At 41.1% G+C, this 22,535-nt stretch overlaps 1 protein-coding gene across 10 annotated transcripts in view; it reads right to left on the bottom strand.

Annotated features, from left to right (window-relative positions):
• BLTP1 (bridge-like lipid transfer protein family member 1) overlaps positions 1 to 22,535 on the bottom strand; it is a 233,691-nt gene that overhangs the window by 141,498 nt on the left and 69,658 nt on the right. For all 10 annotated transcript variants that reach the window (XM_054029923.1, XM_054029925.1, XM_054029926.1 and 7 more), the window contains 8 exons: positions 19,461 to 19,617; positions 18,447 to 18,525; positions 17,235 to 17,326; positions 14,999 to 15,116; positions 13,736 to 13,891; positions 4,755 to 4,852; positions 1,524 to 1,702; positions 1,272 to 1,378 (listed from right to left, as the gene is read on the bottom strand). In XM_054029923.1, the coding sequence (XP_053885898.1) occupies positions 1,272 to 1,378; positions 1,524 to 1,702; positions 4,755 to 4,852; positions 13,736 to 13,891; positions 14,999 to 15,116; positions 17,235 to 17,326; positions 18,447 to 18,525; positions 19,461 to 19,617 (986 nt within the window). The remainder of the gene's footprint in view (positions 1 to 1,271; positions 1,379 to 1,523; positions 1,703 to 4,754; positions 4,853 to 13,735; positions 13,892 to 14,998; positions 15,117 to 17,234; positions 17,327 to 18,446; positions 18,526 to 19,460; positions 19,618 to 22,535) is intronic.

Genomic DNA, 22,535 nt, shown 5'->3' with positions numbered 1-22,535 from the left:
AGGGGGATTGAATGGGGGTAGGGGTCCCGGCGGGGGGCAGTCAGGAATGAGAGGAGGGTTGGATGGGGCGGCAGGGGGCAGTCAGTCAGGGGCAGGGGTTCCGGGGGCAGTCAGGGAGAAGGGGTGGTTGGATGTGGCAGGGGTCCCGGGAGGGGCTGTCAGGAATGAGAGGAGGGGTTGGATGGGGTGGCGGGGGGCAGTCAGGGGCGGGGGTTCTGGGGGCTGTCAGCGGAGAGGGAACGGGGGAGGTTGGATGGGGCAGGAGCCCCGTGGGGGGGCCGTCAGGAGGTGAGAAGCAGGAGGGGTTGGATAGGGACTGGGGCCGGACCACGCCTGGCTGTTTGGGGAGGCACAGCCTCTGCTAACCACCCCTCCATACAATTTTGGAAACCCAATACGGCCCTCAGGCCAAAAAGTTTGCCACCCCCTGCCTTATGGGGAGAAGATGGTATCCTATAGAAAGAGAGCCTTATAGAGATTCAGGGAATCGATATTTTATATGCTGATCCCAATCCCATCAGGGATTGGGATCAGCATATAAAATATAGGTTTGGATATAGGTTCTGTTTCTCCACCAACTGAGAGGATCGCTCAGCTATTGAGCCAAGAGCTGAAATACTGTTAGCTGTGGAGATCCCCAGACTGTTTGTTTTGCTGATGGGGTTCTGAAATGTCTCAAACTCTGAAGAGTCCAGGTGACACACTGCACACTAGGGCCACACTATTAAGAATAAGAAATCATCTCAGAGAAGATCAGGGGGAATGTGTTTTGATGTGTGCATTAAAGTATAGAAAAATCTTATGTTAAAACATTATATTTTAATGTTTGTAAGAGAAGCAAAAAGGGGGAAGTTTGTATATGGAACACCAGTATATTTACTCTCCAATGGCTTTTGTTTAAAAAATTATTCATAGTATTGCAAACACTATTTACAATGGGGTTTTTGTGCATTAAATTTTGTTTACTTTCTCTTTGAAAATTAACTGGTAATTATTAACATCCATTTACCATTGTTTTACACACAACTCTGTGTAATGCTTTTTGACAAGTCCTGAAAAGATGAAACTCTACCCTGTGCTTAACAAAGAGTTAAGCTGAGGTCCAGGAAGAAGGGGAATGTAAAGTTATTCAGAATATTGCCTGCGCATTACATCTGCATGCTTTCAATTTCTTTTGTGTAAACTACAATTTTAAATCAAAATGATCATACTAAGTCACGGGGTTTTTTGCAATCACTCTTAAAATACAACAGAAATGAAGTGACACTTACATGATTGCTTCAACTGTTCATCTGCCTTCTGTGGATAAATTGGATGCCAAGTGTAGTCAATTGTGAATGTAACACTTGGTACAGTCCAGCATTCAACCCATCCAGCCCTATCCGAAAGAAATATATTTTTAAAGTACCCATTGTTTCATTTTTTCCTATTGCATACAGAAAGTCAACAGAACTAATAATATTCTACCCCAAACACAAATATACAAGGAGCTAATATATATTCCATGAGATAACAGAACTCACTCTTCTTGAGTAATATTCCTCCACTTGGGCTTGCCTGTTTTTTGACCACTTTGACATTCAGCCGAAATACAGGATTCAGGACTTATTTTATTAGGATGACAATCTTTCACCAACATAAAGAGAGAATATTTACTAGGATGGCAATCTGGCAGAAATAAATGAAGATCGACATCTTCTCCCTACAAATGAAATATTAACAATATTCATAACTTGAACTCCAAGTACTATTTGTACTGTTCTATGCATCAGTATACCCACTTTATAGACAGATGAACTGCGTGCAGCAAGGAGATGTAAGGTCCTGATTTTCAGAAGTGCTGAACACTCACAGCTCCCACTGATTTCAACTGGAATCAGAGGTGCTCAGAACTTCTGAAAAAAATCATGCTCCAAGTGACTTGCTCATGGCCATATAGCACATCCAGGAATAGAACACAGGAGTCATGATTTCTAGTCACATGTTCTGATCTGACCTCTAGAGCACACTGACACATTACATGTCCTTTTCATCATAAAACCTCAAAAATGTAATATTTAATTCAAGTCCTGAATTAAAATCTGAAGATTTCAAATTCTAATTACTAATAAAATAATAATAATAATAATAATAATTCACACTTACATCACTGCTCATAAAAAGTTTCCAAGTACTTTAAACATCAATCAAACTTCATAACATTCATGTGAGGTGGTTAAGTATTATTTCTGTTCTACATATGCAAACTAACATTCAGAGACATTTAAGAAATTTGATCAGGGTGACTCAGAAAATTACTGGCTGAGTCAAAAAGAATCCATGAATTTTAAATACAGTTCTCTATTAGACTACGTGCTTTCCAAAGATAATTTTAACTAGATGCTTCACTTCTGGACATAATGAGACTACTCAAATGCTTAAAATTAAGCACGCTCATAAGTCTTTGCAGGATATGGGCATAAGGCCTAATCTTGCAAACAATATATCCATGTGTGTAGTTATTCCCAAATAAAAAACCATTATCAGTGGAAAATATTTGTTAAGCTTCATCTTCATTTATATACTTGGATTTTTGGTATTCAAAAATTTTCATATCAGGAAAATAAGCTTTCATACAAAACAAGTTTTCAAACAATACAGCCATAAATACAAAACACAATATCTGAAATCGAGGGAATAGGACAGCAAGATTATTTTGAGCTGACTAAAGCAGTGTGGTTTGCCATGGAGAAGAGCACTCTTCCTGGGGACTGAAAGCACATAAAAGTTATGTCACTAAAATACTACATTTAGTTTCCAGGGAGGAGGGAGTTACAGCCCACTAAGTGTCTTCTGATCACCAATATATAAAATAAACTTGCAGTCAGTGTCCTAAGATATATGTTAGTCTTAGACGGAAGTAGCTGGTTATTGGGGCTAAAGGCACTAAGCTCTATTAGTAACGCCACAATTGAGTACTGTGGCCAATTTACTACAAAGGGTAAAATCAGTGGCAGCCATTGGGAATATTCCAGACCTTGGAGTCTGTGGTACACCTGAAATCCACAGGGGACATCAGGTCCTGCAGCACATGCCAGCAGCAATAAAGAGGAAGCATGGAACAGGGACTTCTGCAGGGCTGCTTCAGATCAACTGCAGATGCTCCATGCTCTTCCAGACCCAGCAACAAGTTGGAAGGTTTCTGAAATAGGCGAGGATATTCCTGATGGTGGGATGTGAAATAGGAGAGGGAAGGTTTCTGAGCTGTGAAGAGATTAGGTAGGAGGGAAGAGGGGAGTTTCTCAGACTGGTGTGGCATATTTCTGAGCAAGTGGGGTTTAAGTTGAAGGAAGATGAGGTTTTGAGTCAGAATGATGGTGAATTGAGCAGAATTAAACAGCGGGGGAGCACACGCATTAGTGGATGAAGTGGTGTGGGCAGAGGCAGAAGCAACTAGAAAAAAAAAACAAAAGGGTGACAGTTGTATAAACACTGTTTTTCCACCCGCTCCTATCAATTATCAGAGCTTTTCACTCCAAAGGGAAAAAGGTATCCCTTTTTCCTCTCACTTCCCCACCAGATTCTCTTTATCCCCGCCCCCCCACCCCGATTTTCCATTTTGAAAATATAGTCAATCTGAAGAGGATGGGGGAAATTGCTATCTGCAACCCCAACTATTGTGTCTCCAGTTAGAAGCAAGCTGTGCCAAATTTGGACATATTTTCATAGGGAAGGCAAAAGGCACATCTCTGGCCCAAGTACAACCTCCCAGCTAAATTTTAAGTTCATGCTCCAAAGAATGTAGGTGCTACAGCTTCTCAGCAAAACTATTAAGGAAATTTTTAACAAGGGAAAAACAATGCATCTTTTACTATGTTCCCTTTTTCAGAAATGGCTGAAGCATTTTGGCTGAAACTTTCCAAAACATTCAGCCTGAGGCAGACAATCGGCATAGAAAATTTCAGCCCAAACGATTAAAGTTTGACAAAGTGATAAGCAACTGCGAATCAGGTCTTATAGGTAAGGTTGCCTAACACTTCTCATTATACACAGCACTATCCACCCTACCTATTAGAACAAAGCTGAATTAGCAATGGCCAATCCATAGGTAAGGTTGAAGCCAGTCACACATTATAAACCTCATTTTCAAATCCTAGCTTCAATTTCCCCCAAAAGAAAGCAATCACGCTGAATTTTTCAATAACAACTATCATCCGAGAATAACATTTTCTAGGAAGTTTGGAGGGGAAAGTGTGAAGGCATCAGAATATACGTTTTAAAGTTATGTTTGTTAAAAATATCTGTTCTTGACTTTTCAAGAAGTTCTTAATGTTTTGTGCTCCCATCTCCAAAGTGGCTTGGTCCTCACATTTTGTTTTGTTGGCCTTGCTGAAGAGTGGTTCCTTTGAGAGTGCATGTGCTTTTTTAAGGGGGCAGGGTGGTGGTGTTGGAGAGTGGAAGAAGAAAAATTAACAAAGGATTAAAAATCTATTAAATAGAAAGTGCATGTGATGGAATGTACTAATGTAGGAAAGGAAGGAGTTAACTGGGGACTCATCAGAACAAAGTTATAAGAATAAGCAGCAGAAGAGAACATCTTTTCTTCCCCTTTCCTCTCAGACAAGGAGGAAACAGGGTTCTGAAAACTCCTTGCCCAAGCCTGGGACAAGGCCTAGACAAGGAAGCAAGAAGTTACTGGGCAACTGACTGTCTTACACATGAAGAAATACTATGCTGTTTACAGTAGTAATTCATGCACATAAAATTTTACTTACCCTTAAAGAGAACCTAGTACTGCATGTGGTTGGAACAAAGTCAGTGAAAGGCAGAGAGAAAATAATGTTTAAAGTTTCCCCACAGGCTGCCAGATAAACTACAAGAGAAGAGAAAAATAAATTCAAATAAAAATCATTTTTAAATTGAATGCTTTTCTATTATAAGCAATACTAACAAGTCCTATCTATTTTAAGTTAGTTCTCCTTCATGGGAGTATCTTCCCAATTAGACAAGTTTTCTTGCAAATGCATGGGTGAGAATTAAGAAACAGCTGCTACAGAATCCATACTACAAAGGAAATGGCAAGTTTAAACTATCACACATGTGGAATAAACTGTGAACCCTCTCTTTTTTGGAAGCTTGTTCTCTGCATTTTTGTGTCTAAACAAGACTATTCCAGTTACTGAAGCAAAATTATCCATCAAGAATTAAATCACCATCAGAAAGATCCAAAATGTCACATCTAATGCCTTGTGGCTTTATGGTTTAATACACCATCAAATTCTTTCTGCTAATGCTTGAAAACGTGCCAGGTCCTTCAGATAAGTACTGAATTTCCTTGTAATCAATCCATTCGTCAAGTTCTTGACTTTTTGCATTCAGTCTTCACTCCAGAGGATGTGAAGGAAATTCCCACACCTAAGCCATTCTTTTTAAGTGACAAATCTGAAGAATTGTCCCAGATTGAGGTGTCAAAGAGGAGGTTTTAAAACTAAATGTATACGTTAAACAATAAGTCACCAGGACCAGATGATATTCACGCAAGAGTTCTGAAGGAACTCAAATATGAAATTGCTGAACTACTAACAGTGGTATATAACCTATCATTTAAACCAGGGATGCAATCCCATGCTTCTGTACCAAGTGACTGGAGGATAGCTAATGTGACACCAATTTTTAAAAAAGGGTCAGAGGCTATCCTGGCAATTACAAGCCAGAAAGCCTAACTTTAGTACCAGGCAGATTGGTGAAAATATAGTAAACAACTGAATTATCAGACACAGACTAACATGATTTGTTGGGGAAGAATCAACACAGCTTTTATAAAGGGAATCCATGCCTCACCAAACTACTAGAATTCTTTGAGGAGGTCAAAAAAACACGTGGACAAGGGTGAGCGAGTCGATACAATTTATGGTGTCTTAAGCCTCTGACAAGGTCCCTCACCAAAGGCTCTTATACAAACTAAGCAGTCATGGGATGAGAGAGAAGGTTCTCATATGGATCAGTAACCGGTTAAAAGACAGGAAAAAAAGGGTAGGAATAAATGGTCAGTTTTCAGAACGGAGAGACGTAAATAGTGGCATCCCCCAGGAATCTGTACTAGGACCAGTGCAGTTCAACATATTCATAAATGATCTGGAAAAAGGGATAAACAGTGAGGTGGCAAAATTTGTAGGCGATACAAAATTACTCAAGATAGTTAAGTCCAAAGTAGACTGTGAGGAGTTACAAAGGGATCTCACAAAACTGGGTGACAGGACAAAAAAATGGCAGATGAAATTCAATTTTGATAAATGCAAAGTAATGCGCACTGGAAAACATAATCCCAACTATACATACAAAATGACTGGGTCTAAATTAGCTAACACTCAAGAAAGAGATCTTGGAGTCATTGTGTTTAGTTCTCTGAAGACATCCACAACGTGCAGCGGCATTCAAAAAAGCTAACAGAAGTTTAGGAACCATTAGGAAAGGGATAGCTAATAAAGTAGAAAATATCATAATGCCACTATATAAATCCATGGTACACCTTGAGTACTGCGTACTGTTCTGGTCACCCCATCTCAAAAAAAAGATATATTAGAATTGGAAAAGGAACAGAGAAAGCTAACAAAACTGATTAAGAGTATGGAACTGCTTCTGTATGAGAAGAGATTTAAAAGATTGGAACTTTTCAGCTTGGAAAAGAGATGACTACAAGAGGATATGATAGAGGTCTGTGAAATCATGAATGGTATGGAGAAAATAAATAGAGAACTGTTGTTATTTACTCCTACATAAAACACAAGAACTAAGGGTCACCCTATAAAATTAATAGGCAGCAGGTTTAAAACAAACAAAAGGAAGAAGTACTTCTTCACACAACACAGTCAATCTGTGGACCCATTGCCAGGAGATGTTGTGAAGACCAAAACTATAGGAGGGTTCAAAAAAGAATTAGATAAGTTCATGGGGAAGAGGTCCAACAATGGCTATTAGGCAAGATGGTCAGGGATGCAATCCCATGCTCTGGATGTCCCTAGCCTCTGAATGCCAGAAGCTGGGAGTGGACAACCAGGGATGGATCACTCAATGATGGCCCGTTCTGTTTATTCCCCCTGACATTGGCCACTGTCAGAAGAGAGGCTATTGGGCTAGACTGACCATAGGTCTGACCCACTATGGCCATTCTTATGTACTTATGTTCTCTGCAATTACCTTCTGTCCTTTCACCGCAATTCCCTTTTCACACTGAAGCCATGCAACATTAGTAAAGTGCTCATTAGTGTAGTATCTAGGAGCCAAGAGTTTTGTGCTAAAAAGCTTTGGTGTTCTAAAATGCACTTTTTACGGTTGTTTTAATAGTAAAACTGTGGTTTCACTAATTTTGATTTGAGTTGGAGGTAGAAATTTCTAATGCATGAGGTTCAAAAAAATCTCTGGAAGTCTCTATGTATGAGTGTACATTTAAAGTAAGTTAATTGAAAATCAATAAAAACTAGATAGCTGCAGCGAGTAGTAATACAGCAAACTGTGATGTTATTAAAGTCGTCTATTACCTTGTCAGACATTCAAGGGCCTTCAAAAATAAAAATAAAGTATGAACTAAAGAGGTTCCTCACAAGTTTCCCCTTTTTATAACTGTTATTTTTCAAGATGTGTTTCACAAGTCCATTCCACTGTAGGTGCCTGTGCACTCCAATGCAATAGTTGGCAGAGAATTTTTTACCTTACCTGTCAGGGCAGCACAAGTGTCCTCAGCTGTCTCACACACCATGGGCAGGTATAAAGAGCCAAGCTGACTCAACCCCCCTCAGTTCCTTCCTACTGGAAAGACTCAGAGGGAAAGGAGAGAGGGTTGTGGAATGGATATGTACAACACATTTTGAAGAACTACAGTTACAGTAAGTATCAGCGGGTAGCCGTGTTAGTCTGTATCCACAAAAACAACGAGTCCGGTGGCACCTTAAAGTCTAACAGATTTATTTGGCCATAAGCTTTTGTGGGTAAAAACACCTCACTTCTTCAGCATCTGAAGAAATTGGGTTTTTTTACCCATGAAAGCTTATGCCCAAATAAATCTGTTAGACTTTAAGGTGCCACCAGACTCCTTGTTGTTTTTGTAGTTACTAAAAGGTTAGTGATAGTTTTTTCTTCCAGTGATTGCACATGTCCACTCCACTGTAGGTAACTCACAAGCAGTCCAAACTGGAGTCTATTTGAACAGGGACTGGAGGATCACTCATCCAAATTTAGCATCTCTAGATTGTTGAGTGATAGCATAGTGAGAGGCAAAAGTGTGCAAAAGTTGCCATTTTGCAAATGTCTAATATGGGCACATTAGCCAGAAATGCTGCAGAGGTCACTTTGGATCTATTTGAATGACCCAATACTCTATCTGGCAACTTCACGTTGGCCAACTGTTAAAAAATGAAAAAAATCTTTTGCGTGGAAACAGGACTGCCCTTCATTCTGCCGGCAAATGCAGTGAAAAATTGAGACAAAGACCTGAAAGGTTTAGTCCATTCTATATATAATGCTAAAGCTCTTCTAATATCTAGTGTGCAGGCTTTCCTCCCCGGTATTACCATGATGCTTTGGAAAGAAGGTTAGTAAGAAAATTACTTGGTTAATACGAAAACTTGGAAGGGGACGAAGGTAGATTATCTGTGTAAAAACAAAAACAAAAACAAAAACAAAACACACACACATATTATATCTATATCTGATACTAGCGCCTTCACCTCCCCCACTCTCCTGGCCAATGTAATGGCTACTAAAAACGCCACCTTTCTTGAAACATGAAAAAAGAGCAGGTCGCTAAAGGCTCAAATGGGGGAACCTTAGCCTTGTTAAGACTAGATTCAGCCTGCATGGCGGAATAGGGTTCTTTACGTGCAGAAACAGTCTGTTGAAACACTTCACAAATCTCATGGCCATCAGGTTGGAAAAAAGGGAGTGGTTTCCCACAGAAGGGAAAAAAAGCCAATATAGCCAGTAGATGTACCCTGATCGAGCTACTCACCAATACTTCATGTTTCCGATACAGAAGGTAGTCCAGCACATGCTGAATAGAATCGAGAATAGAGGAGACCCCATTCAGCCTCAACCAGACGAAAAATCTCTTCCATTTAGCAAGGTGAGTTGTCCTGGTTAATAGTTTTCTACTATTCAGTAGTACCTCCTGTACCTCTTAAGAGATGGTACCTCCACTGATGTTAACCATAAAACCTCCAGGCCATCAGGAGAAGGGCCTGGAGACTTGGGGTGGAGAAGACAGACATGATTCTCTGAAATTATGTCTGTGTAAAGCAGGAGCGACAATGGGGGACTGACTGAGGCGTCCAAGAGCTGTGAAAACCAGTGCTGACGGGGCCATACCAGGGGAACCAATCTAAGACAGGACTTGTCCTGCTTGACCTTGCACAAAACTCTGAGGAGAAGACAGACGGAGGGGAAAAAACACCAGATCAGCAGTAGAAAAGCATCAGTTGATGAACCCAGGCTGAGCCCTGCTCTGGAGCAGAACTAATGGTGTTTTGTGTTGTCTTTTATTGCAAAAAGATCCACTTGGGAAGTTCCCCAGAGCTGAAAAGTGGATTTGCTATGTCTGGGTGAAAGGACCACTTGTAGTGATTGATAAACAACCTCCTCAGGAGATCTGGCAGCATATTCTGAGCCCCACAAAGTAAGCCGCTTTCAGAAATATAGAGATGTCGATGTAGAAGTCCCAGAATAGTACTGCTCCCTGAAAGAGTAGTGAGAACCAGGTTCCTCATTTGTTTACATAAAGCATGGTGGTCATATTGTTGGTCAACACCAATATGCCCCTTCTCCTGATGAACGGAAGGAACACCATGCAAGCCAATTGGATAAACATCAGGGAGTTGCAAGCTATATGTAGACTGAGATCTTGGGGACATAAGACACCTTGTGTCTACAGGGGTCCCAGGTGAGGCCCCACCCCCCAACACAGGTCCAAGGCATCCATGATTAAGGTAAGAGATTGCTGAAGTAAGGCAAAAGGAACTCTCTTGCAGACATTGGACAGAGCTATCCACCAAACTAGGGAGGATAAAATCTGATGTGGTAAGTGCACTAACATCTCTGTATGGTGTCTTCTTGGAGAATACACTTCTCCCAGCCATTCCTGAAGGAGTCTGAAATGCAGTCTGGCTTACTGGAACACTTAATTGCATGCTGCCATGTGCCTCAGCAGCCTTAAACAGTTTCTCACCATGGTGAGAGTATAAACCTTTCAGTCCAGAATGAGGCTTTGCATTGCATGAAACCTTGCCTGTGGTAGTAAGGCCTTAGCCATTGTTGAGTCCAGAACCGCTCCAATATGTTCTGTTTAACAGGACTAATAGGTCTGTGCTGATCAGTAGGATGAACACATTGAGGTGGATGCTTATGGTGGACACCACCTATGATCTGGATCAACCTCTTATTAGCTAGTTGTACCGGTAAGAGAAAACATCAACCCCTGACCTCCAGTGGGATGCTGCTACCACTGCCCTACACTTTGTAAAAAAAAAAAAAAAAAATACACAGGGCAGACAAGAGACCAAAGGGAAACACCGTGAACTGATAATAGCAACCACTGATGGTGATTCTCAGAAATTTTCTGGGACTCTGATGAATCATCATGTGAAAGTAGGCGTCTAAGTTAACAGCAACATACTAGTCCCCAGCTCCAGGGAAGGAATAATGGAAGCTAGAATGACCAGGGGGAATGTCAATTTTTTCAGGAACTTGTTTAACTGCCTTAGATCTAAAATAGGCCTGAGATAAGGAAGTATCGGGAGTAAAATCCCTTTTCCCTGAACAAAGGAGAGATCTCTCCTGCACCTCCTATAAGGAGGAGCAATTGTATCGCTTGCAGTAACACTGCCTTTTGAGAAAGGTGTGAAGAGTGATGGGGTGGGAGGGGGTCAAAATAAATTGGAGCACATATCACTCTTCCACCATGCGAAGAACCCATAGATCTGGGCCCAAGCACAATGGATTTGGGACAGGCAGTTTCCAAAAAAGGGAAAAGAAAAAGATGGCACTTTCAGAACTAGTATTCTGTTCTCGATGTGTCCGTCAAAATGAGCTCTTGGCAGATGCTGCCCACCTTGATGAACCAGCGGATACAAAAGCACAGTGGTGATTGCTGTTCTTTGAAACATCTGTTCCTTTTCCTTGGCTAGCCTTGGGCTTGAGGGATAAACTCCTGAAAACACTGGGACTGAGATCGGAACACCTTCCACTTCACTGTCCAGGGATTTCAGGGTTGGACTAGAATATTTGAAACTATGCAGAGTCATCCATCTTTTCTGAGAAGAGCAATGGCCCATCAAAAGGTAGGTTCTGGACTGTCTATTGCACCTCTGGAGGCAGGCCAGAAGAGTGTAACCAAAACAAATGCTTCATCATGATAGCAGAAGTGCTGCAAACGGCATAATTTGCCACATGCCGACCCGCCTGCAGGGCCATTCTAACGACCAACTTGCCCTCTTTTATTAAAGCCTGGAACTCTTTTTTCACCTTATCTGCGAGCTTGTCTTTGAACTCTAAAACTGTATCCCACAAGATGAAATTGTAGCACCACAGCAATGCTTGCTGGTTTGCAATACACAGCTGAATCCATCTGTGGAATAAAGCTTCTTCCCAAATAAATCCAGCTTCTTGTCCTCTATTTTTTGAGGTTGATGCCAGTGCCCTGTCTACCTTTCTCATTGGCCATCGCCACTTCAAAGGGAGCCCAAGAGGGATGATTATATAGGTGCTCAAACCTCAGAGGGGATACAGAACCCCTTCTCCACCATTTCTAAGTTGGAGGCAGGGAAACTGGTGCCTGTCAGAGGACCTGGAAGGTTCTAAGACAGCATCATAAATAGGGAGAGCTATTCTAGCTGGAGCTGCAGCTGTCAACATGTCCATCAGCTTGTGGGATTTTTCCTGGACTTCTTCTGGGTGAACATCCAGGGTCATAGCCATCCTCCCCAACAACTCCTGAAGAGTCTTAAAATCATCATAAAATGGAGAAATTGGCTCTGCCACAATGGTCTCATCAGGAATTGAGAAAGAGGATGTCAATGGTAACAAAGGCTGGTCCAGATGCTGATTCTCTTGTGGCTGCTTGTGACAGGGATTCTGAATATTTAATGTGCCAGGCTCAGGACAGATGCTAGAGCGTTTGCAGTGCTGATGATCCTGACAACCAGTAAATGGAGCTAGCTGAGCAGGGATGCTCTCTGTTGAGGGGGAAATCCCCATGGGTTCCTAAAGGGCCACTGGTACAGCCCCAGTCCCCAGTTGTGTGCAGCCCAAGAGTTCCTTCTATAAGCCCCTTGCTAGTGCCGAGGCTGAAATCAGGGCGAGCAGATGACATACTCCTGATGATGGGACCGGCTAGGGTGGGACACATAGGAATCCCACTTCAGAGTCCGTTGAAGAAGAAACCTCTTCTTGTGATCATGACGGGGGCCATACCTGTCAGTACCAGTGAAAATGATCAGACTCTGATGAAGGGGACCCGGGGAGATCATCTGTGTCTTTCCCCTAAATGGCACCACCTTAATTGGTACCCTTATGGTCAAATCAGACTGAATTACCCTGTGCAGAGGTGAAGGTGCTGACACTGGGACCTTGGGCGCGAGTGCCAGGGAAGCCTCTTGAACTGCCAGTGACAGCAGCACTGAGAGGTTTAATAAGTCTCTTGCAGCCTCTAATGCTTCAGGAATAGATGGCACTGGGAAGAAACTCTGCAGTCCTGGGGTGCGAAGCGATGCCGATGAAGGAGCTTCTGGAGCTGATCTTGACACGCCTGTACTAGGATTTGGAGACAACAAACTCCACTGTTTACAGGTGTGCTCTGAAGAGTGCCTCCTCTTTGACCAACCTCCTGGGTCTTTAGAAGAGCTCGATCTCTTTGTCTCTTTCAACAATCCTAATATCAACTCCTATTTCCGATGCCTCTTCTTCGGTACTGGCAATGCCAATCTGCCTTTCAGCACCAGTAGCACCAAAGGTGCTCAGTACTTGGACCAAAGTAGTCAGCTCTGATGGAAAATGTAGCACCAATTCTAGCAACAGATATTTCAACCTAGCTGCCCTGTCTTTTTTATGGTGTGGCTTGGAGCCTTTACAAATGCCACATTTGCAGCTGGGGTGAGGGTCATTATTAGGTATTGCTTTACCACAGGAGTGGCAGAGCTTGAAACCCAGAGATTGAGGCATACCTCAGATACTAGGGCCAGTATCCAGGCTGGGTGTCCGATACATTTTTTTTTTTTTTTTTTTTAATTAAGCCTACCAATCACTAAACTACACTAACTATACAATGGGTACTATTTACAGGTTTGAATGAAGATATGCAGAAGGAAGGACAGAGAGCGATAACTGTCACGAGCGGTAGGAGGGAAGTGAGGGGACTTGGGAGCGGCTCAGATCTTTATGACTGCACATGGTACTCTAGGCAGCAGAGGGCACTTGTGCTGCCCCAGCAGGTAGCACTGAGGGGGAAAATTCTGACAACTGTGCAACGGCACACACAGACACCCTACAATTGAATGGACATGTGCAATCACCCAAAGAAGAATTGCTGTATTTGAGCGTGTGAGAGGTTTTCAGTAGCGAGCATGTGAAAAACCTTACATCTCTTGACAAACAATGTACCTAGTGATGAGTTTTTATTACCTCCCAACAGATCGCCTACACATCACATAAAACAGGTACAGGGATTTTTTTAAAATATTATACAAAAAAGTTTCAGAAGAATCATTCTTACCGTTTTCCTGCTGTTTGGTGGAACAGTCAATCCAATTGTGTTGATTTGCTGCCCAAATCATTTCAAATTGATGAAACATTACTTTAAAATTCCATATATAGGGAACAAATGAGAAAATATCAGGAGCACTATCACTGGACCAGTCTTGAATCAAATCTAAAATTATATAAAATAAAAAAGGACAAATTATTAGCAATTTATCAGGTGAAACTAAATACTCTGGAGAAGTCTTTTAAAAAGTAGTTGGGCCAGATCTTTGGCCGTAGATTGTTGTAGCTCTACTGGCTTCAGGGAACTATGCCAATTTACACCAGCTAAGAATTGAACTACTAAAGTTCAGCAATCCTTTACCTTTCTAGTCAAAAGAGAGTTACCTCTGTCTATTAAAATGATGAATCAATGATGTACAAGTTTTATTTGTGTAAAATAAAAATTAAAATGAAATCTAATTATTTACAGATATACAAACACTAAAATCATATTCATGCATAAATATAAATGCAATTTAATAATTAACTGCAATAACGGTATAGGATAAGACAAGAAGTATGATTTTGAAGTCTGACACTGAGCATTAAGCTCAAAGCTTCAGATAAAGTAAGTGTACCTATTACATGACAGAACAGCAAGTACATAAGTTTGTAAGTTTAAAAAAAAATCAACAGACAAAGTAAAACAGGAATGTAAAGGACATCATTAAAAATTGTCAAAGTTAATTTAGTTTCTGATTATTCAGTGTTTTAAATTTCTTCTTTAGTTTACTAGAAGAAAAATGTTTTAAAGAATAGTCATGATTTTATCAGTCCCAATTCTTTTTTAACTATGAAAGAATTACATCAGGACCCCAACCCCTCAGGGAGTTTACAGTCAACCAGAAATGCAGATCAACTTGTCTCTTAGGTCAGCAATATTAAACTAAGAAATATCTCAAAAGTTATGATCAACACAAATCAAAACATTTTGTTATTGTTTGGAAAAAAAAAGTTATTCTTCACTGTGGTAGTCAACCATAGAAAAACAACATAAATTAATACGTGATTAAAAGAAATAAAAAATGTGGATTTTTAGCACCTCAAGATTATTCACCATTTTAGACAAATGTAACCACAAGGACCGTAAGGCCATCTGCTCTTGCATTAAGACAACATTATCAGCTCCTCTAAAATGGTTTGGAAAACAACAAGACAAAGAAAAAACATTGTGCCAGACATACTTATGTTCCACAAATTAAATATTTAGATACTAATGAAATAAGGAAGTTACCTGCAAAGAAGTTTTTTTGAGCAAAGATAAAGTGATAGGTTGCTTTATAAACCTCAACTTCACACTGCCATGTCTGTGGCATGTTCCATATCCGGGGATAGTTGGCATTAATATGAAACTGTGAACAAAACACTAAAGCATCAGTATGAGCTTCAAACATGACAATGTGTGAACAATGCTGAGATGAAGGGTCAATCATGTACACTTTGGTGAATAATTAAAACCATTTTCCTGCTGGGATGAACAGAAGGCCTCTCCAGTTTCTTAATAATTTAATCTCTTTCTCTGTGCCTGAAGATCAATTGTCACTTTATTCATTTGTTTGAAAACTTCTACTATGAATTTCTCATATTATACCACAGATTTGCCATCTGCTGTTGCAGCAGTTACACTGAGCGCTTTATAATCTAATTTAACCTTTCATATCAAGGCCCCACCTTCCTCAGCCTACTACAAAATATCATCTAAATAAACAATTTTTTAAACCAAATCATCTATGTACTGTGGCTACTAAGTGCCTACTTTTACTTGTCATTCAGGGAAAGGTAGTATTTTCAAAACTTGTGCATATGCATTTCAGTAGAATTTAACTGGAATACAACTGCTGAATTTCATGAAGTACTAAATGCACAAATAAAGCTAATCCATCATAAAATATATTTGTCATACTTAACAAGTAATTTAGTTTGAAGTATTTAAAATACTTCACAGTATACACCTCTACGCAGATATAGGGCGACCCGATATAACGCGGGTTTGCATACAAGGCGGTAAAGCTCTGACATGCTGCTCTGAGCAGCGTGTTAAGGGTGCCGGACCAGGCCGGGGCCGAGGGGTTGGCTAAGGGGCAGAGGGTCTCGGGGGCGGTCAGGGGCTCCCCTGCCAAGGTCTGGGAGGCAGGAGCTGTGGGGGGAGCACTTTTGGGGGCCACGCAGTCCCAGAGTGGCCCTGGGGATTAGTGGGGGGCCGGGAGCAGCCCGCTCTGCTTCCCTTGCCCCAGCCCCAGCCGTATCGCTCAGGGGAGGGGGCTTGGGGGAAGGGATTCCCCCTGCACTCACCGGCAGCAGCGGAAGCAGAGCAGCCCGGCCCCAGCCCGCTCCACTCTGCCACCTCCCTGCCAGGGCGCTCTGCCGCAGGTGAGTACGGGGGGCATCCTTTTCGCAACCTCCCCACACTCACCTGCGGCGGAAAGCGGAGTGCCGTGGCTGGGAGGTGGCAGAGTGGAGGGGGCTGGGGCCGCATCGCTCCACTTCCCACCGCAGGTGAGTACGAGGGGCGTCCTTTCCCCAACCTCCCCACACTTACTGGTGGCAGGAAGCGGAGAAGCCAGCCCCTGTCCGCTCCCCTCTGCCAGCTCCCAGCCGCAGCGCTCCGCTTCCTGCCACAGGTGAGTGCAGGACCTTTCCCCAGCCACCCCCTCCAGCGACACAGCTGAGGCCGGGGCAAGGAAAGTGGAGCAGGCTGGGGCTGCGTTGCTCCGCTTCCGATGAGTGCGCCCGGGGGGGGGGGGGGGAGGACATCCTTTCCCCAACCTCCCCTCACTCACCGACGGCGGGAAGCGGAGTGCCGTGGCTGGGAGGTGGCAGAGTGGAGCAGGCTAGAGCTGGGCTGCTCCGCTTCCCACCACTGCCACTGAGTGTCTGTCGGGGAGGGTGGGGGGTTGGGTAGGGGGTCTCTGGAGGTGGTCAGGGAACAAGGAACAGGGAGGGCCAAAGCAAGTTCAATATAACATGGTCTCACCTATAACACGATGAGATTTTTTGTCTCCCAAGGACCGAGTTATATCGGGGTGGAGGTGTACTAGCTAGCATACAATTGTATATTTTGCAGAAGTAATGATGTCTTAGCAATGCAAGTCTGAGCAACACTCTACTATTAAATCTTTGCTCTGCTCCCAGAAGAGACTGTTTATAAATTATGTTATGCCTATAAACTAGGTGAGATTAGCAAACTCAAGTCTTCACAGATAGGGGCCTAAATTAATGTTTAACGTTACACACATACGTAGTTCTTCAGACTTCAGTGGGATTACTCAACATGCATAAAATTATTTGTGCATAATTCTTTGGAGGACTGAGATCTTGTAAAGTATATACAAATGCTCCAATCATTGCACTGTTTTCTATACTTGCACAACATTTATACCAGCTATATAAAAATGTTTATATTAAACCAAATGTCCATCAGAGACACCTGCACGTCTGTGCTTAACGATGCTTTGTTACTGTAGACTTACAGCTAACATTTCTGCTTCTAGAAGAGTTCGGTACTGCATACTGCTGGTGGCATCAACGTGTAAAAGCTGTCCTTTAATTGCAGGGGAGTAGCCTAGCAGACAGAACAAATAATGTTTATATCTTGGCTTCTCTTGTGTGACAAGATTATTTCTGAGTTACAGTAAAGAAGCAAGAGTTAAACAGAAATTCAAATACTTTATAAACAAACACTATGAGGTGCAAAACACATCAAGAAGAGAATCAATAGTGTGAGGCTCCAGTTCAGTCCTACATTAGTTGGATGACAAAGGCTTAAGATAATGCAGTTGGGGAATCTTGCTGGTCCAGAAAAGGCTACTCTGGGGTTCTTGAGACCAGGTTTCAATTTGCAACTCTGTCACAGCCTTTGTGTGAAACCTTGGGCAAGTCACTTAGCTTCTCTGTCTCAGTCATCCATCTATAAAATGGGGATAGCAGTACTTCCCCTCCTCAAAGGGGTGTTTGTGAGGATACATACATTAAAGATTGTAAGGTGCTCAGATACTATGGCAATAGGGATAATATATATGTACAATAGCCAAAAGAGACAGAGAGCGATAGGAAAGGCAATGATGGACTTCAAAAGGAAGCTGCATCTTCTACTCCTTATATGCAGGGTAAAGATAAGACACACAAGCAAAAGCAAGTAAGGAGAACTTCAGCATATTTAACATAGGACTTCAACACTTACCGACAGAGGAGGGCAATAGAAGAGCCCTAATCCCGGTCTCCCTCCACCCCAAGCTTTATCTTTATCTTGACTTTACCTGGTATTTCTATGACTAAGTTAATATTTCATCAATGTATTACCCAAGATGTTTCTGAAGACTTGTTATGGCAATCACATTGAAAAATGGGACTTGCCTTTGTACGGATACAATTTATGTAATATGCTAAAATATGAATAAAATAAGAGCCTTGTTTTCAGTAACTAGGGAGAAGTTACGGTAATGTCTTATTGATATCAATTAGAGCTTCACAAGAGTTAAACTTGTATTTTTAAAGTGCTTTGAGATCCTGTAATGAAAGGCACTATGAAAGTATAAGTTATTATCGCTCCTTTACATAGAAATATAGGTCCTTTGTAGCCATAAGGGGAAATCAGCTTAGGATATCCCAATCCTATGAATTAATAAATGTTTTCTCCGATGCACAATCTTAAGAATGTAAAATAAACCACCTCATCAACTTACCATTTTCACTGACTGTCATGGGAATATTTATTTCCAAATACGAGCCTGCTCCAACGTTTACATGTACAGCATTGGTTTCCTACACCAGCCAAAGGAGGGGGGAAAAAGTTTAAACATTATTTCTCCCCCTATCTTCAGCCAGTGTATATCATGCCTCTGGCCATCATTATTCATGGTTACATTGTCAGGATTAAAAAAGAAGGCTCTAGTTGACTGTTGTCTTCCTTGGACTAAACATGCTAAATATTAACGAGGAATCTACAAGCAATGATTTTAAAGGAAAATATTTACAATTTCTGAGGTATAACAAGTACTGATTTAGGGCCATGAGAATATGGCATCGAATAACCTGACCTGATGAGTAATGGGACAGAAAAGTGGGCTGTGTCCCTGGAATTACTGCACCTTCTCAGTTCTGAAAGCCCCTGTGCAGGGTTCAGGATATGCATATGGAAGAGAGTGGGCGAGTGATGCCCATAGAGGCAACACTGCCACTCACTAGACCTAGCAATTAGCATTAAGTTACCCATCTTTCCCCTCAATGCTTTAGAAACCAGCTCTCCTTCATGGGAAACGTCATTATAATGGCAGACTATGTAGGAAACTCCATGATGAAAATTTCATGGAGTTACTTATCACCTAGTTGGGAACATCCTATGTAGATGATGACATGGCCTTAATGTTTAAAAAAATATGAGAAATCATGATACTGAGAGTAAGTTAACATTAACAACCAGAAGATCCTTGGCTGAAAGAGGAACTGGTGTGGATGAAAGAAGATTATATTTCCCTTTCTCTTCTAGCTCGCATGATTCTACACAGAATTCAGGAAGATCCAAGCAAAAAAAAAAAAATCCTCCCCACTCCCCCACAGTATCATATTTTAATATCTCTAGATACCACCTGACAAATGAAAATATGCACGAACAAAAAGCCAGACAACCTAATCACAAGAGCCTGTAAGATTCAGAGTTATCTTAAAAATGTCTTTCTAACCACCTGGCCATTATTTACCCTGTTTTTGGTAAAGAGCAAGTCAATAGTGGCATCTGCAATGATATTCATCCGCAACTCAAAAGCAAGGATCTGTCTTGGCTTGCCAGGTTGTGCAATTTCTGAGACTTTCATAACCTGGTAATCTGGTGGGAAAAAAAATTTCCACAAACAGTCCCTAGAAAACAAGAAGAGAAGTATAGTTACTCCTAAGGAAACAAACAATTTGGCTCATCTACAAATTTCTTTGCCACAAGTCTGTGTAAATGAATTAGGTCCTTGGACAGCCAACAGGTAAGGAAAGTGAAGGAAGAAATAACATTTGCATAAAGCTGCAAGACACTGAAATCTTCAAACCTAATTAATGGAAAGACATCTGCCTCGTTAGTGAAATCAAACTCAAAATAAACTAGATATTCAAACTGCTAGGAAAAAAATATATGCAGGGATGGTTGTGGTGAAGAGGCATGTTATGAGGGGATGACAGGAAGGAATAACGTATAACAATCCCAGAAAGTAAATACAGTTACATTTTTTCTTTCATTTCATCTTCCCACCACAATATACTGTAATTACCTTGTTTTGGAGATTAGGATAAGAGAGATGACAAGGTCACTTTTTGATTGTGTATAATTGGCAGAAGCACAGAAACTATAAAAATAACAAATTGTTTTTGAAATTAGAATGTGTGGATCGGAACATAGTCTGAATTTCTGCAATTTGAACCAAATATATAGCCATAAGAAAGGAAACAGAGGATGATAAAAGCATGGTGAGCCTGATATATGTGGTTCAAATAAGGAGTCCATCGGTGAACTAAGGTCAAATTCCACAGAACGGTTTTAAAACTGTAGCCACGTATGAAATACTTTCTTGGAAAAAATAAAAGTATTTGAATGAGAATGGTCTTTTTTTCAGTGCACTCAAGACCGGACTGCTGTAGTAGCTGAGAAATGATTATTTTTTCAGAATTACCCTATGCAGATTCATTAATGCCCGCCTGAAGAAAGTGAAGGGTTCTTGAAATGGACTTCAGAGGTTAAAAGCACTTAAGTGAATTAGGGCAGCAAATTCCCCAAGGGAATGAACAGAACAGGTAATCATCAAGTGAACCATCCCCTGTCGCCCAATCCCAGCTTCTGACAAACAGAGGCTAGGCACATCATCCCCGCCCGTCCTGGCTAACAGTCATTGATGGACCTATCCTCCATGAACTTATCTAATTTTCTTTTGAACTCTGTTATGGTCTTGGCCCTCAACATCCTCTGGCAGGGAGTTCCAGAGGTTGACTGTGCATTGTGTGAAAAAATAATTTGTTTTGTTTGTTTTAAATCCGTTGCCTATTAATTTCATTTGGTGACCCCTAGTTTTTGTTATGAGGAGGAATAAATAACACTTCCTTATTTACTTTCTCCATACCAGTAATGATTTTATAAACCTCTATCATATCCCGTTAGTTGTCTTTTTTCCCCCAAGATGAAAAGTCCCAGTCTTATTAATCTCTCCTCATATGGCAGACGCTCCATACCCCTAATCATTTTTGTTGCCTTTTTCTGAACCTTTTCCAATTCCAAAATATCTTTTTTGAGATGGTGTGCCCACATCAGCACGCAGTATTCAAGATGTTGGTGTACCATGGATTTATATAGAGGCAATATGACATTTTCTGTCTTATTATCTATCCCTTTCTTAAGGATTCCCAACATTCTGTTCATTTTTTTGACTGCCGCTGCACATTGAATGAATGTTTTCAGAGAACTATCCACAATGACTCTAAGATCTCTTTCTTGAATGGCAACAGCTAATTTAGACCCTATCATTTTATACATACAGTTGGGATTATGTTTTCCAATGTGCATTACTTTGGATTTATCAATATTGAATTTCACCTGCGATTTTGTTGCCCAGTCACCGAGTTTTGAGAGATCCTTTTTGTAGCTCTTCACAGTCTGCCTGGGATCTTGAATAATTCTGTATCATCTGCAAATTTTGCCACCTCACCGTTTACCCCTTTTTCCAGATTATTTATGAATATGTTGAATAGGACTGGTCCCAGTACAGACCCCTGAGGGACACCATTATTTACTTCTCTTCATTCTGAAAACGGACCATTTATTCCTACCCATTGTTTCCTATCTTTTATCCAGTTACCAATCCATGAGAGGACCTTCCCTCTTATCCCATGACTGCTTACTTCGCTTAAGAGCCTTTGGTGAGGGACCTTGTTGAAGGCTTTCTGAAAATCTAAATACACTATATCCAATGGATCCCCTGTGTCCACATGCTTGTTGACCCCCTCAAAGAATTCTAGTAGATTGGTGAGGCATGATTTCCCTTTTCAAAAAACATGTTGACTATTCCCCAACAAATTATGTTCATCTACGTATCTGACAATTTTGTTCTTTACTATCAGGCATACCGGCCTGTAATTTCTGGGGTCACCTCTGGAGCCCTTTTTAAAAATTGGTGTCACATTAGCTATGCTCCAGTCATTTGGTAAAGAAGTTGATTTAAATGATAGGTTACAGACTATAGTTAGTAGTCCTACAATTTCACATTTGAGTTCCTTCAGAACTCTTGGGTGAAGACCATCTGGTCCTGGTGATTTATTACTGTTTAGTTTATCAGTTTATTCCAAAATCTCCTCTAATGACACCTGGGACAATTCCTCAGATTTGTCACCTAAAAATAATGGCTCAGGTTTGAGAATCTCCCCTCACATCCTCAGCCATGAAGATGCAAATAATTCATTTAGTTTCTCCGCAATGGCCTTATCATCCTTGAGTGCTCCTTTAGCATCTCGATTGTCCAGTGGCTCCATTGATTGTTTAGCAGGCTTCCTGCTTCTGATGTACTTAAAAAATATTTTGCTATTACTTTTTGAGTCTTTAGCTAGCTATTGTTCAAATTCTTTTTTGGCCTTCTTAATTATAATTTTTACACTTCATTTGGCAGAGTTTATGCTCCTTTCTATTTTCCTCACTAGGATTTAACTTCCACATTTTAAAGGATGCCTTTTTGCCTCTCACGGCTTCTTTTACTTTGTTGTTTAGCCACAGTGGCTCTTTTTTGGTTCTCTTACCATGTATTTTAATT

This window comes from Malaclemys terrapin, chromosome 5 (genome assembly GCF_027887155.1).
Source record: "Malaclemys terrapin pileata isolate rMalTer1 chromosome 5, rMalTer1.hap1, whole genome shotgun sequence".
In the NCBI taxonomy this organism is placed as follows: Eukaryota; Metazoa; Chordata; order Testudines; family Emydidae; genus Malaclemys; species Malaclemys terrapin.
Note: the sequence above shows the minus strand (reverse complement) of the source record. Positions and strands in the feature narration are given on the sequence as shown.